The sequence below is a fragment of the Lotus japonicus genome, chromosome 5 (assembly GCF_012489685.1).
Source record: "Lotus japonicus ecotype B-129 chromosome 5, LjGifu_v1.2".
NCBI lineage: Eukaryota > Viridiplantae > Streptophyta > Magnoliopsida > Fabales > Fabaceae > Lotus > Lotus japonicus.
This window is the reverse complement of record NC_080045.1, coordinates 65,562,312-65,580,660: the sequence shown is the minus strand read 5'-3', so window position 1 is coordinate 65,580,660 and position 18,349 is coordinate 65,562,312. Positions and strand designations below refer to the sequence as shown.

Below are 18,349 nucleotides of genomic sequence, written 5' to 3'. Positions count from 1 at the left end.
CTTATATTTAAGAACATGAAAAATTTAAAATTAGGTTTTATAATTAGAAACGAGGGAGTATATGTTTTTGTTAAATTGAGAAGAAGGATTGTACAAAATGCACTGGTGGAGGGGGAGACGACTTATGTTGAATCAGAAACTCATGCTTGGTTGGGGTTTTATTGTTGCTAATAGAGATGACAGCTCGAACATATCTTGATCACCAATAGCGATGGCATTGATGCCACAGTTGTTTGTTAGTGCCTCTACAATGTACAAGTGTCCGTGTTCATCAACTGAGGGACTCCATTCACTTTCTAGAATTGTGTTCTAGGCTAAAAATGGATTTTTTTCGGTGATTCTTGCGGCCTCCCTTTTTATTTGGTTTGGATGTTTCCTTAAAAACAAAATTCGTTTCTTTTTTGTGGTGTACTTATTATGCATTGGTGTTGTTATTGAATCTGGCATAAGGCCTGAGTTTTCAGATGTCATGGGATTTTGGCAAGACTAATTAGTTTTATAATTATTTAGCACTCTAATGACAATCTCTTGTTTTAAAGCAAAAGTAATATCGGAATAAACAAATTATAACACATAAAGCTCCGTCCATTATCCAATAGAGTTATAACTTTGTTCCGTTCCATCATAAAATACCTAAACAATGAAATGAGATTTTCATTCTGTTCTACTCCATTACATTCCATTATTCCATTATATTCCATTATGTTTACCTCTTTTATGTTCCATCAAAGAAAACCTCTTGGGTATACAAAGCCGTCTAACCAACCATTTGAAGCTGAAATCTTTGTTGCCCTATTTCTCCCAGCATCAGCTAACTTCACAAACATTTCCCATCATGTCCAAATGCAAAAATTCTGGTGCTAGACCAGCCTATCGCAGCTAGTAGACAGTGTTTATAACTGTCTCATAAGAACATACAACTACATCAACTTCGACCCCTTCAAAACAGTTCCAACTAACTTCCAAGCACGGTAGGTGGTATGTCATTCTAGAGTCGCGGTCCTTTTCTCTAGCAGGGACTCCAAAAATTCACAACACAATTTGGTAAGGGGTAGCAAAATATGTGATGATCCACTAATATGGTTTCCCAAGGCCTCTCTGATGCGGCAGAGAAAACCGATGAAGCGTTGTTCCTTTTCAAATAGAACACGGGCAACTCCGCCTAAATTGACGTATATCCAAATTATTCTGCAATAATGGAAAATAAGAAAAATGAAAAACTAAATCGTCAACAAGTATACAAGGCCAGAAAAAAGGTTGAACTTGGAAGCATTCCACTAATTAGAACTAGTTCTATCTTTCCTTTTTTTTTATCAAAATATACAAGAAATATTAAAAAGAAATGAACCTATGACTTATACAAACAGTACTTAAGCTGAATAAACACAATAGATGAAGAAGCAAAGTCATCCTACCTGCTTCTTCAAACGCAACAAGATCCTCCCGCCTACTCATACTAGGCTCACAGGCTTCTTTGTCATTTGGATCAAAGAGAACAAGCAGTTTTTGCAATGGTTTCCCATCACAATTGCTAGCTCAGATTGATTTCCTTGAAGAAAAGCAAGCACCCCTCCTTCGGCCTGAATGGGAAGGGTAATACAAAGAGAGGAAACGGTCAAAATTCTTCCACACTAAAGAATTCATCCCGGTACTAGACAGTCTAGAAATATTCATATAAAAAGTCAACTTTGGGAGATATTACTGGTTGTGACTCAAACAATCTGAACTATCATGTATATCAATTCTTCTATTGTGCAAGCATAAGCGTTGGCAAGAGTGGAGCAAAAACAGAAATGATCTAGTTTCTATCTCAAAGACAGTGCGCAATACTAGCTTGCCCTTATTTTTTTATTGCTAATCAGAAGTTTAACATATGAAATTGAAGTTTACCTCCAACAGTTATTTTCCTATAAACCTTACTAAACGTGTGACAAATATTGATTCCAACTTGGCCTGAAGAGTGGATGAAGAGTTCAGATTGAATCGAACTGCTGACATGGAAAATACATTCGGCAAATATTTAATCTATGAACCACAAATACTTCAAGCAAGGATTGTCAAACATGATGCAACACCGTGAAAAGCATGTGAAGATGTGTGTGTTTCTTAGCATCTAACTAAATATCCTTCTTGGCATCTAACTGACAGAAACTAGTACTAAAAAAGAAAGAAAGACCTAGTGCAGGTGCAGTTCTGAGATCAATACAAGAATGACTAAGTTCCTCGTGTGTTAAAAGACTGAGGACGCTGCCAATTCCCAATTACAATCCCATCTCTGTTTCCCCTGCTTTTATTCTACCCCACTTTACTCCTAACTAACCATAACAGCTATCAGTTAGTTATTATTATAACAACAGTCCCTATCAGAGATTATGATCTTCTACATCTCGCCTATGCCTCTTTTCATAGACTCTTCTACTTGGAGGTATATTCCCATCACAAACATTAGAGAACAAGTGGAAGAAATAAAAATACAAAAAAAAAATCTGAATCATATTTTTCGTCATTAAATAGAGATATAACAAAATGTGAAATAGATACAAATACCATTATGCTGAATGTTGATGGCTCAAATAGTGGCTGTGGCTTATAGTCAGGATTTTTCAGATACACAAGGGGTTTTGTAAACAAACAATACCTTAGCTACAGACCAGAAAGCCACAAGAATAGGATTTGTTATGTTGAATAATAAGATTACTCCATCACCTCTATATGTACATTCATTTGACTTGGGTAGAAGAGCAAGGACGGAAAAATATAATAAATCCACTGCACAGGAGACAGCTGCATGAATATACATTGAAACTCTGTTAGATGAATTCTGTTCTAGTTAAGAAATCATAGGTTTAGAAACAAGAGAGCTATGAAGCATCATACACTTCTCCTTCATCAGTTGGAGTGTCCCATACATGGACACCAAAAACTGCATGACATGTCAAACGCTCCTTATTAGGAGTCCTATTAAACTTTTGTTCTCAGCCAGGACACTTAAACCACCACCCCTTGGACACGTCGCCAACAAGGTTCTGACACTTAGTTAGCACTCAAATAAAGCTTGACCCTTGAAATAACTTTTGAAAAGGTCAACTTAAATTATAAAAAAAAGATTGTTCAGCATAAAAGCACATATATTTTCTCATTATAGTTTGAAGTGGAAGTGAAGTGATGAAAATAAAAAATTGTGTCTAAAGTGACCAATGTTGTAATTTTGCAGGCCTAAATTAAGGAGAAAATTCATAATTGAAGTCATAGGGTTATAGACAAAGTTGTTAACGGCAGATGGTGAAGAGCCAAAAACCCTCCATATGTGACAAATAATGATGGAGGTATATCGGCCATGGCAAAAAGCCAAAAACCGGCCATGGCGGATATTTGATAACACTGGTTATAGATATGGCGGATATTTGATAACACTGGTTATAGATAAGGAAGAAGGAATGATAAAGAATAGAGACTTTAAATTGTGATTACAGTTTTGTATTAAAATATAATATGATACAAAAGACAAAGCACTGACCCTTATACTAATACTAATATTAGAAGAATCCTAACTCATAATGATGATAAGAACCATTGGGAGAAGCACACCATAAAATCTAGTCCTTGTAATTTGAGACCCCAAGGCCCTAATATAAACACATCAGAAAGGAGTTTTTGATGTGGGACTCAAGTCTCATACCTTACAATTGGATAGAATACTAACAAAATCATCACTAGACTCCTACGTTAATTGGTAGGAAACAAATCATGAAGTATAAATGAATATGGAAACTAATCCTAAGAGATACTTTAGGATAAGATCAAGATATTATAAGATATTGTTCAAATAATCTAACATCCCATTCCCACCTCAGGTTACAAAAATTCACCTATTTCAAGATTAGCTTAGAATGATTCCGTCGAGAGAAGAGGTCCAACGGTAGCTTAGAATATTGTTGAGAGCAGGCACGACGACGATGGAGGTGACGGCGGCGGTGTAGCCTTCCAAAGCGGAAAGCTGCACGGCGTTGGCGGTGCTGTTTCAGGGTTTACGCGTTTAGTTCGTTTATTTCATTATTATTAATTATTATTATTATTATTATGATTCGGGTCTTTCTTGGGGGATAGGCCCAAGCCCAACACGAACTAACTATTTAAAATTAGGGTTTATCTCTCTCTCTCTCACTCATTCATTCAATTCAATAAATCAGAATTCAGAACAACAACAATGGCGATGGATCTCCAAAAATCAAAATCAAATTCAATCGACGCTGTTTTGAGCTTCACAAAACATTTATTCTCAAAAGAAGATTATCGGGAGAACAACCTCATCTTCTCGCCCTTGTCTCTGTACGCTGCTCTCAGCGTCATGACCGCCGGTGCAGATGGCCGCACACTCGATGAGCTTCTTTCATTCCTCCGATTTGACTCCGTCGACCATCTCACCACCTTCTTCTCTCAGGTCCTCTCCCCTGTGTTGTTCTCTGACGACCATCTCTCTTTTGCGAATGGAATGTGGGTTGATCAATCTGTTTCTCTTTCTCATTCTTTTAAACAACTTGTCGCCACTCATTACAAGGCCACTCTAGCCTCACTTGATTTTCAGACCCAGGTACGTACTTACTAACACTTCCTTTTTTGTAATTGCTATCAAATTCAATTCAATAATATTAATTTTTATTTTTATGATTGTTGGTTTTAAAGGGTAATCAAGTGCAAAGTGAAGTGAATTCATGGATTAAAAAGGTGACTAATGGCCTTATTACACAGCTTCTACCTCCCGGGACAGTAACCAACTTAACCAGGCTTATCTTTGCAAATGCACTGCACTTCAAGGGTACGTGGAAACACAAGTTTGATGGTCCTACATTAGAACGTTCTTTCCACCTCCTTAATGGCACCACTGTCAATGTTCCCTTCATGACAATGACAAGCAAGAACAAGTTACAGTTTATTAGAGTTTTTCATGGTTTCAAAATCCTCCGTCTTTCTTATAAACAAGGTAGAGATAAGAAACGCCGCTTCTCCATGTACATTTTTCTTCCAGATGCTAGACGTGGACTTTCTTCTTTAATTCAAGACTTGTCTTCACAATCTGCTTTCTTTGAAGCCAAGCTTCCTCGCCGAAAAGTGCAAGTACGATCCCTCATGATTCCAAAATTCAATATTTCTTTTACATTTGAAGCTTCTAATGTGCTCAAGGAGGTTGGAGTGGTTTCACCTTTCTCTCAAAGGGATGCCCATTTTGCAAAATTGGTGGAGGCCAATTCGGATAAATTATTCGTGGAAAGCATATTTCACAAAGCTTTCATTGATGTAAGTGAAGAAGGAACTGAAGCAACTGCAGCCACCATTGGCCATGCACTACAATGTGGTCTTCCGCCTGGTATAGACTTTAACGCTAACCACCCTTTCCTCTTCTTGATCAGAGAAGATTTCACAGGAACAATCCTCTTCGTCGGGCAGGTGCTCAATCCTCTTGATGGAGCACCGGTCAAGGTTAGCAATTTCAATATCTGATTGCATTTTGTGACAAGGACCATTCATGATTTTCATTATTATGCTGTAATTGAATAGTTTAAAACGGTGGAAGGACTAATTAAAATAGTGTCTGTTGATTTTTTGGTGTTGTGTAGTGTTTCAGTTTGTACTTTTAAAGCTATTTGATTGAAACAATCTTGTTTAGCAGTGGCCTCTGTTCTGCTTTGCTCATTAGTGTTACATTGACACAGAAGTTTCTCAATTGTCATTAAATTAAAAAAGAAAAAAAAAACTATTACCAATGTTGGTCTCCAATTCCAGCCGGTACAGACTTTGTAGCTGACCACCCTTTACTCTTCTTGATCAGAGAATATGGCCTCCGAACACGGTCGGCAGGAGCTCAATAGCTGCTAGGCTGGTCAAGGTTAGCATTCCCAATACATGATTGTATTTTGTGATTAGGGCTGCTCATGATTTTCTTTATTGTGGTGTAATGGAATAATTTAAGATGGTGGAAGGACTAATTATGTATCTGCTGAATTTTCGCTGTTGTGTAGTGTTTCAATTTGTTCTTTTAAAGCTATTTGATTGAACCAATCCTGTTTAGCGTAGTGTTTTGCTCATTACTACATTTTTCTATATTGTGGTAGTGTTACTGTTGACAAATATAGAAGTTTCTCAATTGTCATTAAATTGAAAGGAAAACAAAAACCATTTGGAGTTATAAGCTATTTTCTTTCACATAGTGATTGGTTTAAATCTTGGTAATTTAGTGCCAGATTCAATTAATTGTGAGATTTGTAACAAGACATCTATCTTTTTCTCAAATTTTTGGTTTTGCATGATACATTGTAATTTAACTAGTCCCCCAAATGGGTTTGAAGCAAAGACGCTTGAAATTTTGATCTTTCTTAACTTTATTGAAAAGGCTGTTCTATGAGGGGGGAGGTTTCAGGTAAAACAGCTGATTCTTGGTTTTCCATCATTCTATACTTTTAATTGTATACTCAATATATTCATCCTTTTTGAAGTCCCATCCTTTGATGTCTTTAGTCCCTTTTAGTATTGGACCTATTGGTACATTGGAAACCTGAGAAATTAGGATTTATCTGGTTTGAGTAAACATGTTCTATTTTCTATACCTTGTCTTTCTTTTAATTACATAAGCCTGCCTAAGTATGATGTAGGAAAAGTTTATGAGGATGTTTGTGAAAAGTATGCGGGTGTAGGAAAAGTTTCAATTTCTTGTCATACTTTTAATTACATAAGCCTTTGGTAAACCCTGAATGCTACTCATTGAAAGTTTTACTGCATTTTGTATATCCTTATTTGCTACGTTACAGAACCTGTTTGAAGCTTTTTTTCTCAGTTATGTTATAACTTTTTCCTTCCTATTGTGATGGGGCTTGGCTTCTAATATGTGGCATGTCTTTTTCCTTTTTAATTGTCAGCCATAATAGATGATGATACGCCTGAGGTTCCACCAAAGAGGAAGAATTCAAGTTAAGTTGATTCAGATGACGATGATGGAAGAGAACTGTGATATAACTAATATTGCCTACTGAAATATTTATATTCCAAGTATTTTTTAAAATGTGAAGGCCCCCATGTATCCAATGTAAGTAAATGCAGAGCTATCAGGCGGACCAAACATGTTAAGGCTTCAGGTCATAATCAGTCTGTTATTTATGTCTATTAGATTGTTATATTTTTCATGTGTTATTGGTTACTAGTTAAAACATCTTTCACAAAATCTGAAAACTCCTTTAAGTGATTATACTAAAGAGCGGTATTGTATTTCCAATTCCTCATGAATGATAAAAACCCTTCAACTCTGTTGTGCTGGATGTTGTTGGTGTATTCCTTACTTTGCAGGTTTTATGCATTACTAGTAAATTAAATTATATATTAGCTAAATATTGAAGTTATTTAATGTGCTTTTTATTGACATTAAGAAACGTATAATGAATAATTAAAATTCGTACCGTAAGAAATGTATATCAATATTATTTATTAAATTCTAAAATTTGAAAAATTATTTTATGTAGAATGAACGGTTATGATGTAGATATGGGTTATAAGTAACAAATATAAAATTCTAGAGTAAACTATACTAACTTCCACCAGGTTTGCCGAAATAACACTTAGTCTCATTTATGGTTAAAATGTACATCCACTCCATTTTACTGTTAAAATAATTGAATTTTAACCAATGTTAGACTAACCACAATACAAGTTATAATACAAGTATAATTCTGATCAACTTTAACTCATCCCACACTAACATTATCCGGAAATTAGAAATAAAAAGGTCAGAATCATAAACGTCTTCAACCATGTTTTTCTCTTTGAAGTGTGAGAGCAAGGCTTCAATTTCTTCTTAACGCTTGTCCCCTTCAACCCTATTCGATTTAAAATTTTCAAATCACGTCTTAACTTATTAACGAATACAAATATAAAAATTATTCACGATGGAAAGCTTGAAGCTATGTTTCCTACCCAAAAGGAAAAAGTTATGAACTCAATTCAACAAACAGGGAAAAGTTACAATTGTGAAGTTGCTGTGATTACTACGCCACTGGATGAACTAAATATTAATTTTAACCCCCCAATTTCAATTCTTGAGAGAAAGAAAAGCTTCAAGGTTGAAGGTTCTGTGGCTACTGTGGTGGTTGGGTGGATTCAACAAAGTGAGGGTTTGGGGGACAAGGATAACCTCTTTAATCTTAACCGTTAAATTTAAAACAATATATCTGATGGTGAATTTTAAACTGTATCACCGTGATTGAGTTCTCAAGTGTCCCACCGAAGCAAAAACCTTTTTATAGAGATCATAGCCATCAAGATGTTTCATTTCATGTCTTCAAAATGGCAAAAGTGTTAGTATATTTTTCTATCATTGCCCAACATTGAATTGATTTTAATTTAACTCAAGCACATAGGACATTAAAATATGTTGCTTTGCGTGCCTTACCCTAAAAAAATCATTGAGTTGTAAAAATAAAACAAACACCTTCAAAATAATTTTATTTTCCGATAATTCCTTTATCTCTTAAAAATAGAGTATTTTTTTTTATAAGCAAAATATATATATTAATGAAGCACAAGGGTGCTTAACGTTAACCCAAGTACAAACAAAAGAAAAGAGCAAAAACAAAAGCTTAGACCCAAGTAGAATTCCCTCAAGCAAACCCCTATTCCGAAGAAGCAAGAAAATGATATAAACCGTAGTCGGTTCATTTCATTTCACGGCGAAACAGATCGAGAAGAATCACTGCGCGATGGCAAGCAAACGGAAAGCCGACGCCGCTGCTTCACGCTTCCAACAACCAAAGCAACCAAAGCAGGGGGAGCCGGTATGCTTTCTGTTTGGATTCGAATTTTGCTATGATTTTTGCGATTTTAGGGCTAAATTGCATGCTTATTTCGATTGATTGTGAATGAGGAATCGTTTAGCAACCAATGCTGGGTATGCTTCTGTTTGGATTCGAATTTTGCGATGATTTTCGGGATAAATTGCATGCGTTTTTCGATTGATTGTGAAGGAGGAATCCTTTAGCAAAGGGAAAAAACCAATGCTGGGTATGCTTCTATTTGTATTCGAATTTTGTTATATTTTTTTTGCATTAGGTGGATTTTAGAGCTAATCTGCATGCCTTTCGATTGTTTATGATATGAAGGTTGATGAAGAGTTGTTTAGCGTTGGAGATCCTGTCGAGATTAGATTCGACGAACCCGATTACGAGGGAGCTTGGTTTAGTGCCAGAATTCTTGAGGCAAGAGGACAAGGTAAGTTTCTTGTTGAGTACGAGCACCTGCATATGGATGATGACGAGAATCAGCCTCGTACAGATGAGATTGATTCTCAATACATAAGGTACCCTCCGAAACGTGGTGTTCTTCCTGGCCAACTTGAGTTAACTGACACAGTCGATGCTTTCCACAATGATGCCTGGTGGGTTGCTTCAGTTGTTCCTTCCAATGCCAAGCCCAAGCCCAAGGCCAAGGCCAAAGCCAAGTCCAAGTCCAAGTCCGAGCCCATGCCGGAGCCCATGTATACAGTTAACTTGTGGAGCACTCATGAGGAATTGGAGTTTAAATGCTCCGATTTGAGGGTGCATCAAGACTAGATTTATAGGAAATGAGTCATAGCTTAGCTTTTAAGGTATGGCTGCATTATTCAAGTATGCACATTGTTAATACTAGTCTTGATTCACAATTTCACATAGCAGTATATTTTCCTATTCCGGATTAGTTTTATTCTGTTGGTACTCTTCTTGTCCAATGTGGTATGGTAACACTATTATAAGTGACTGGTTTGTATGGCTGAACTTTGTTGAGTCTCTAACATTTCATTCTTATCTAATATGGTATAGTGACTTGACTATAAGTGAGATTGGATGGTATTTCTGTACTCTGTTGGGACTCTACTTCTCATAGTAGAGTAAGGTTATACCGTGTTTGGATGTGGTGTGCACAAGCTTTGAGCTAAAATTCTTAACATGAAAGTTTGATTTTCAAAACTATTCTTCAATGCAAGTGATAACACAGTAGCTAACTGAATTTGAAATGAATATATTGTCTCTTTATTCATCAAAATCTTCAATGCAAGTGATAACCCAGTAGCTAACTGAATTTGAAATGAATATATTGTCTCTTTCGTTAATGATAACAGATTAACAGAGATGTTATTTGGTATACTGATGTGGGAAATTATGCAACTACACAAGCGGCTTAAATTTTATGATTTTGTCCCTGAAAGAGTAAAACTCTGACTAAAAAGAGGGGTAAATAATTTGGCTGTAAGCTAGATTTGGTATGGCTTTTTTTTTTCTTTTCATTTTGCCACCATGTGGTCTAAAAACAGAGCACTCTTTTCCCCTTGAGGATCATTTTGCTAAGTAAACCTGAAAATGTTCAATATAGCTCGTAATTATTTGGCTCTTCACCATGAGTTCTATGAATCTAAAAGGAGTACATAGAATTAAGCCATTCCCTACTATAATTGGCCGCCTAGACATAAAATTTTAATCTAAATGTTGACCGTCCATCATGCGTCCCATAATCACAAGGATTTAGATGCATAAGCCGATGCACATGTAATCATGTCCACAAGCTTGTAACTTGTGATTCTTCTATTTTTATTTTTTTGAAACCGTGATTCTTCTAAATTATTTTGGTCAAAATTGTAATCTAATATGAGATTTAAGATATAATAATAAATCATATTCATGTACCAAAAAATAAATAAATCATATTCATCTGTAATTTTGACATAAAAATGTCGATTTTGTACATTAAAACACAATATTTTCTATGCTACACTCTCGACCTACAAATTTGTTAAATTATTCTTGTATATGATATTTTAAGATGTTGATCCATTTAATCAATAATGATGGACACGAAGTTCTGTTTTTCAGTACTTTGAAAGAATATATTTTTCATTTACAATTATAGCCATCAATATTATGATTATTGCAAAAATGGATGAAGACTGAAACGTTATTTAGAGGCATAAGTTGATCTAATGATGATTTCAATTTTCAAGTAACAAAAATTAGACACCCTTTCAAATTTGAGCATGTCCATACAAATTAGTGATACTAACAAACTAAATGGAAGGTATGTCATTCATCAAACCTAATGACCGACTTAGTTGTCCCCGAAAGACCATGTACTATAAAGGGAAAAATGTTCCCATAATGATCTTCAAAATAACCGTGTCAACAATATCAACCAGAACAAGAACTTCGATGATGGACACATATAATGACTTCCATTTGCTGCCATCTTCTATCCAATTTCTGTCAAACAATCCTTTGTAATGAAACATCCAGCACGGTTCAATCTTCAAACATTTTAAAAGATTAACCTCAACAGTGATTAAGCTTTGAGCAGTTTCCAATTAAGAAAATTTCAATTTTTTCCAAGTATAACATACAGGTATAAATTAACAGAGAATTCAAAAGAACAAAAGGAGGTTTAGCATGACATAGATAGGCAAGAGATATATGGTAAAGCAATTTAGAGCAGCAACTACACATTCAGGATTATAGAGCACCTTTTACTGCCTCTCTTCTCACAGAATTAAAGATCATGTTATCAACCCTTCTCACTAGTCACTCCACCTAAATTGATTCTCTGGGAGACATCACCCCAATATCTCCTCTTATACGATCATTGGATATTAGTGTGGACACACGTTCGCTACCATAGAGAATAGTATTTTTTTTTTGACATAGCTACCATAGGGAATAGTTGAACTCAAAGCGTTCCAGTAATCCTTTCCTTTTGGTAAGTACTTTGCGGTCACATATTATATCTAACTTTTGATGTGTTTCTCCATTTTAACCACAAAGATTGAATTTTGTGTGAAATATTTTTGTTGATTTTCTCATTATTTTGTATGATAGATCTCAGGTACTGAAACGTGAAACCTGTTATTTACAATTTTTTACTTCCACATTAGCTAACAAAGAAGGGGTTAGTGTTGAGTCATGAAGGGGTATGAAAATCTCTTCACACCATTTTGAACTAACAAAGTGGACCACTAAATGACAAACACCACGTCTTTATCCATAACCTAAAAGCATAGAGTTTGTGAGTCTTATATCATATATAGTCTTCAACACTTTCACTTTGGGGGAACCCACTTGATTTCTTACATTCCTTAATTAACAGCAAAACCTTAATATGTTGCTGCTTTCTTTAACAGTTTAGATTCCTTAAAGTTTGTTTAGTGGGAGGTAAAGCTACTTACGCTCTTACAAGTATCTGTTCAGGGTGTTTTGCATAACTAAGGAAAAATATAGGTGGGACCTATTTTGAAAAGGGCATAATAAATATAATCACACTTTGGTTATTCTAGTAGCTAACATATAGCCATTTGTTCCCCTAGTCTACCAAACCCATTTAACAAAATTCCATGGGGAGTGTATATATAAAGGCATGGACATGTAGACACACTCATTGGAACTCATTTCTAAATTGCTACGAGTGTTAGCTTTAACCTTCTTACTTTATACTCCTTGCTCTTGCACAAACAAAGCAAGAACAACTAGCTTGTATATCATCATTTTCAGTAACACTAGCTATGTCTACAATTCCAAAGAGAGAGTTAGGTTCTTCTAATGAAGAAAGTGAGCTGAGAAGAGGTCCTTGGACTCTTGAAGAAGACAGCTTACTCATACACTATATTGCTCGTCATGGTGAAGGTCGTTGGAATATGTTGGCCAAAAGTGCAGGTACATATTCTTTTAAGATTAATGGAATAACTTCACTTTCACTGTTTTACTTTTGTGTTTTAATATTTAGTTCCAACTTTTCAGGATTGAAGAGGACTGGAAAAAGCTGCAGACTCAGATGGTTGAATTACTTGAAACCTGACATCAAGAGAGGGAATCTTACTCCACAGGAGCAGCTGCTGATCCTTGAACTCCATTCCAAGTGGGGCAACAGGTAATGGTTTTTGCAGAAAAATAAGTGTATACATTCAGAATTAGCCCTGTTGAACCACACTAAGTTCAATAGCATGGTTAATTACACGTTTACAAGTGTTAGAATTAATAATTGACTCTAGCTACATAATTCATTATAAGATGAAGTTACAAATTATAGTTTATGCAGTGGACATAATCAATTGTAAGGTTTCACAAGTATAAAATGTTTCATAAGTATCAGCTACTCACAGAAGTTTATTGTAGAAGATTTTCCAAAATTGCACTTACATTTATAACATTGCCCTACATAAATCACTTTTCTCATAAATGTATCCGTGCAAGTTACTTCACTTTCAACACATTTTTACCACAATTAATCTTATCAAAATCAATTTAATTCAGAATCAGTTCGGACAACGCTGATCCAAACACGCATTAACATGCTTTTGTTGTTCATTTGGGAATAGGTGGTCAAAAATTGCTCAGCATCTGCCAGGAAGAACAGACAACGAGATTAAGAATTACTGGAGAACAAGGGTGCAGAAACAGGCACGCCAACTCAACATTGAGTCTGGTAGCAAGAGATTCATTGATGCTGTCAAGTGTTTTTGGATGCCAAGGTTGCTTCAAAAGATGGAACAGAACCCCTCTCCCAGCATTCACCCATCCATGACAAACATGAATTTTGGGAATTCTGTAGAAGCTTCAACCAGTTCAATGTCAACCAGCTTCAATGTTCCTTCTATGTGTCCATCATCTCCTCCACAAAGGGAATTCATAGATGCTGCAAGCCATTTAAGCACTGTGTCCAGCCCCAGCAATAATCCTTCCTCAGATTCCTTCCAATTTTCACAGCTGCAAGAAATTTCTCAATCTCCAATATGTGCTCCCAATGTGTTTGAGAGCAATGGTTACAGCTATCCAAACCAGGAGAGTAGCTATGTTGATAATAATAGCTATGGATTGGAAGGTCTAAACCTAGATCCCCTGCCTACAATGGAAAATTATGACATTTCTCAGTTTGATTTTCAGTCTGTGGGGAGTGGCTGGATGTTAGAAAACATGGCTGAAGCTTTATGGAACATGGATGCTATGTGAATGTAGCAGTGCAGAGATCAACCATGTTCTGTCACAAAATCATGTCTTAATTTCATGTCTCACCAATAAAATCTTGTCATATCAAGTAAATAAGACATAGTGGGGCATTTACAAAGTTACGAGTAGTATTTAAATGACGTGTCAAAATTTTATTGGTGGAACAAGGAATGAAATATAGTTTGGTGACAAGAGATTTACTTCCCACAATATAGACATTAGAAGGGCATGCATCTTAAGTTCTTTTTACTATGAGATGGTGTAATAGAGAAAAGAAAATTAAGGATTCTTATGCTATGCTGATTCTTAGAAACAAAAGAGTTTCATTTGTAGAGATTAGTACCTAAGGTTATGTGATGGTCTACAAGAAAAGAAGAAAAAAAAATTCTAATGTTATATTATTGGCTTAAAAGCATTTCATGCCCCTGATGTATCAAGTTTGTGTAAATGTTACCCCTGTTCTTTTTTCGTCTATGTTTGTACCCTCCATGTTTCACAAATGTGCACCGTTTGCCCCTCTGTCACTTTGCCGTTTAAAAAGGGTGACGTGGCCGTTAAATGCCCACATCAGCATCCTACGTGGCATGACACGTCATTAAATGAAAATCAGAACTTGGGAAAAGGAGGTGGGAGGATTTGAACCCATGACCTTGAATTAGCAAAACACAACCATTACCAGTTGAGCTACTGAATCAACTGGTTAAATTATGACCAACGTTGTATTTATATCATACTTATTATCATCATTCTTAGATTATTCATCATCTTCATCCCCAACCACATTGAAACCCAGATTTTTCCATCTCCAATATCAAAGGAAAAAAAAAACATGCATTTTATCATCATCATCATCATCTTCATCTTCAAACCCCACTTCCAAAAACAGTTACGGTTTCTCTTTTATAAACCCAAAAGTTTTCAGTTTCACTTCACCTTCAACCATCAAACATATAATTTTTCTTTAATTTCCCCCATTTTTCCTCTTGCTCCTGCTTCCAATCGTGAGGAAGAGAGCTTTTAGATTCACTGTGCAATGGGGGAAAACTGGGTTTTCCGACGGCAGCGGTGATGGGTTGCTAGTGGTGCGTGGAAGGGCTTGGTGTGAATTGGGGAACCCAAGCGACCCACAAGCTGCCACCGGCGACGGTGGTTCCGTTGATGAAGGATAATGGGATTCAAAAGGTGGAGCTTTTCGATGCGGATGATTCCACCATGGATGCTCTTGCTGGGTCTGGGATTGAAGTCATGGTTACAATCCCTAATAAGCAGCTTGTTGTGGGCGTTCTTCGACCTCAAGTTCACTCCAAGGAACATGGAAATTTTGTTGTTATCAAGATGACAAATCCAAAAGTACTTTGTTGATTTTGTAGAAGTCCAATTTTTTACCCTAAACTAACTTCTAATAGCACTTCGTTTATTTCTTTGTTTGTATTGGTTTTGATTTCTCTTTGTGTACTGATAATCTTCATACTAAACTTAAAAAAATAAAAATGAATGAAGTTGTTCGAAAAAAAAAAATCAGCTTGCTTTGATGAATGACTATGTTAGTTAATTTTGGGTTTTTCATGTTAGATTTTGTTTTGTTAGCTAATTTGGTTCCAGATGCTGTTGTTGGGGAATAGATTTGGTTGGGGATGAAGATGATGATAATGAAGAAATGCATGTTTTTTTTTCTTTGATCTTGGAGATGGAAAAATCTGGGTTTTAATGTGGTTGGGGATGAAGAAAATGATGAGATAAAGTAGATGATGAAGAAGAATTTGAGAAGAACAAGGAGAATGATGATAGCAAATATGATATAAATACAATGTTGGTCGTAATATAACCAGTTGATTCAGTAGCTCAACTGGTAATGGTTGTGTTTTGCTAATTCAAGGTCATGGGTTCAAATCCTCCCACCTCCTTTTCCCAAGTTCTGATTTTCATTTAATGACGTGTCATGCCACGTAGGATGCTGACGTGGGCCACGTCACCCTTTTTAAACGGCAGAGTGACGGAGGGGCAAACGGTGCACATTTGTGAAACATGGAGTCTACAAACATAGACGAAAAAAGAACAGGGGTAACATTTACACAAAATTAATACATCAGGGACATGAAATGCTTTTAAGCCTATATTATTCTTAGAGTATAAACAATCTCATTGATAGAGATTATTGAAGTGTAAGGTTGTTTATTTAAGTCATTCTAAAATAGCATATTTAAATAGGAATGCAGAAGAGTATATCAAATGTTCCCCTGTTTCAGATGTACTAAAGTTGGAAAAGCTAGAGTGCATTTTTTACATGATGCGTTTTTTTCTCTTATCTTTGTTGTTTATGTAGAATTTTTCTGGTTGAGAGCCCCAGTTGAAAGCTAAATTAAATAAAAGGATAGTGTATTATCAAAGAAGTGATGTTTAGTACTTGGAAGTGACAATCAACAATAGTGGAGTCATGTCTTGTGATGTAGTGACACTTGCAACATATATAAGACTACTTACAATGGTTGTTGAATGTTTGTTGAAAATTTGTGTTGAGGATTGTTTAGACCTTGTAGTGGTTGTTGAAGAATGTTGAGGGTGATGTGGAGGAGAGAGGGAGGGGAGAAATGTTGAGGAAGCTCATCAATGTTGAGAGACCTACCGGACGCCACGTGGCGCGCTCCGGTTGGGCACCGACAGGCACGTGCACCACACGCGCGGACAAGGGTCGTGCGTAGCCAGGGGTGGAAGAGAGAGAATCCGGTGTGGATAATGAGGAGCCGCGTGGCGCTGTCTGATTGGTCCGTATGATTTTTTATTTTTATAAATTTTAAAGTGAATTATCCTTTTGAAAAAAAAAATTAGCCAAAATTCATAACTTTTTTTCTCTATAAATAGAGACTTGGTTCGTTTGATTTGGACAAAGAAATAAAAACCAAGTTTTTCACCATCTTATTATCTCTCTCATCATCTTATTATCTTTCTATTAGCATTTGTTGACTTCCATTTTTAAGTTAAGGAAATAAAATAAATTATTGTCTATATTTAAAAAAAAATATTAAGTGTTTATTGTTTAATTTAATTTAAAACAATAATTGGAATTTTATGTAAATAATAAAAACAAAAATATAATATTAAATAAAAATATGAAATAAAAAAGTGGTGGGGTAGGATGAGTGGTGAGGTAAGGTGTTGAGAGAAAACCATTAGAGTGGGTAATTGTTGAGAGAGTGTTGAATTGGAGAGAGAAGATGATGTGGACGGTTGGGAAGAGAAAAAGTGGTATTGAGAGGGGATAAACTAAACAAACCATTGTAAATGATCTAATGCGTTAATAACGATCTATAAAGTTAATGAAGAATGCTACTTGTCCTTTCATAGTTTCAGGTACAGTCATTTGCAATAAGTAGTGGTTAACTCATAAAAGTTAAAACTGATAACTACCCTATGTGTATAGGTTCATCATTTTGCTTTCTTGAAAGGTTTGAATAACATTAAAGGTGAACCTAATATGCACCAATTTTAGGTGGTGTAATTTTACACCACCTACTTTGACTGGGTATAGTAGGTCAACCCATTATTTTTTTAAAGAAAAAATATCATTAAAAATTTGTTATGTATTAAATTTCTTTAAAAAAAGATGTGTTGACCTATTATAGCAGGTTAAAAAAAGTGGTCTAAAATTAGACCACTTTAAAAGTGGTCCACATTAGGGGTCACCTAACATTAAAAATCCATGCATAAAATTAAATATCATTCCATTGACCTAGCATAGCATCTATGAGGCAACTTCTCTTTTCTTATAATTCGTTATGAAATCCGCATGAAATGCAATATTTTAGAAATAAAATCATTATATGTGATGCATTCTCGGCCTCAACTTAAACTTTTAAGACCATTAATTCATTACATGTCGAGTATTAAGTCTTTGATCAAGTGATTTAAAGTCTTATTTTAGTTTGAGCAGAACATAGGTGGGTGTAGTCATCGTCTACACTTCAAGGCTTCAAGTTCAATAGCTATTAGGCGAATCGAATGTGTTAGAAATATAATATAAAATTGTTTATGTTGTTACTATCCCATAGTTTAAGTTGTTGGATATTTAGCTCATGATGAACTACGGGTTCTTCTTGCAATCGGACTAGGTAGCTCTTCATTTCTCAGCTAGTCGATCACTCTAAGAGCTCCCTTATCTTCTGATTGCAATCATAAAGGGTTGGACTATTTTGCAGTGATGGCAAATTTCTCACAACTTGTCAATGAAGGAATTGACCAAGAAATGTTCTTATTCGCATGTGCTCAACAACATTACTAGGAATTTGAACTTTTCAATCACGAGGGCTTTCTATAGATTCATAAATTCCTTCACTGAAAGAACCTGTTACCGAAAA

The 18,349-nt window shown here is 35.6% G+C and overlaps 3 protein-coding genes and 1 long non-coding RNA gene across 8 annotated transcripts; 3 read left to right on the top strand and 1 right to left on the bottom strand.

Annotated features, from left to right (window-relative positions):
- Nucleotides 1-579: 579 nt before the first annotated feature.
- LOC130718234 (uncharacterized) lies at nucleotides 580-4,027 on the bottom strand. Of its 3 annotated transcripts, none has more exons than XR_009012542.1 (4): nucleotides 3,870-4,027; nucleotides 2,707-2,784; nucleotides 1,416-1,580; nucleotides 580-1,188 (listed from the first exon to the last, which is right to left on the bottom strand). It is a non-coding gene; the product is annotated as an uncharacterized LOC130718234 (long non-coding RNA). The 3 variants fall into 3 exon arrangements; XR_009012541.1 differs by having other exon boundaries at nucleotides 1,891-2,784; nucleotides 3,870-4,011; XR_009012543.1 differs by having other exon boundaries at nucleotides 2,639-2,784; nucleotides 3,870-4,011.
- LOC130718233 (serpin-ZX-like) lies at nucleotides 4,021-7,307 on the top strand. Its single transcript, XM_057568764.1, has 4 exons — nucleotides 4,021-4,591; nucleotides 4,684-5,478; nucleotides 5,828-5,884; nucleotides 6,912-7,307. Exons 1-4 carry the CDS (start codon nucleotides 4,208-4,210, stop codon nucleotides 6,915-6,917), a joined length of 1,242 nt encoding a protein of 413 aa, XP_057424747.1. The 5' UTR covers nucleotides 4,021-4,207; the 3' UTR covers nucleotides 6,918-7,307.
- A 1,284-nt stretch (nucleotides 7,308-8,591) lies between these two features.
- Nucleotides 8,592-9,931, top strand: LOC130718590 (protein AGENET DOMAIN (AGD)-CONTAINING P1-like). 3 transcript variants are annotated; one of them, XR_009012720.1, is made up of 3 exons: nucleotides 8,592-8,816; nucleotides 8,917-9,042; nucleotides 9,141-9,912. XR_009012720.1 is itself a non-coding variant. In XM_057569199.1 (2 exons), the coding sequence occupies exons 1-2, from the start codon at nucleotides 8,742-8,744 to the stop codon at nucleotides 9,588-9,590; spliced, it is 525 nt and encodes a 174-aa protein (XP_057425182.1). In that variant the 5' UTR covers nucleotides 8,592-8,741; the 3' UTR covers nucleotides 9,591-9,911. The 3 variants fall into 3 exon arrangements, 1 of the variants encoding a protein (XP_057425182.1); XR_009012719.1 differs by having other exon boundaries at nucleotides 8,592-9,042; nucleotides 9,141-9,931; XM_057569199.1 differs by lacking the exon at nucleotides 8,917-9,042 and having other exon boundaries at nucleotides 9,141-9,911.
- A 2,454-nt stretch (nucleotides 9,932-12,385) lies between these two features.
- On the top strand, nucleotides 12,386-14,444 carry LOC130718396 (MYB-like transcription factor EOBI). Its single transcript, XM_057568980.1, has 3 exons — nucleotides 12,386-12,707; nucleotides 12,792-12,921; nucleotides 13,370-14,444. Exons 1-3 carry the CDS (start codon nucleotides 12,557-12,559, stop codon nucleotides 13,998-14,000), a joined length of 912 nt encoding a protein of 303 aa, XP_057424963.1. The 5' UTR covers nucleotides 12,386-12,556; the 3' UTR covers nucleotides 14,001-14,444.
- The last annotated feature ends 3,905 nt before the right edge of the window (nucleotides 14,445-18,349 follow it).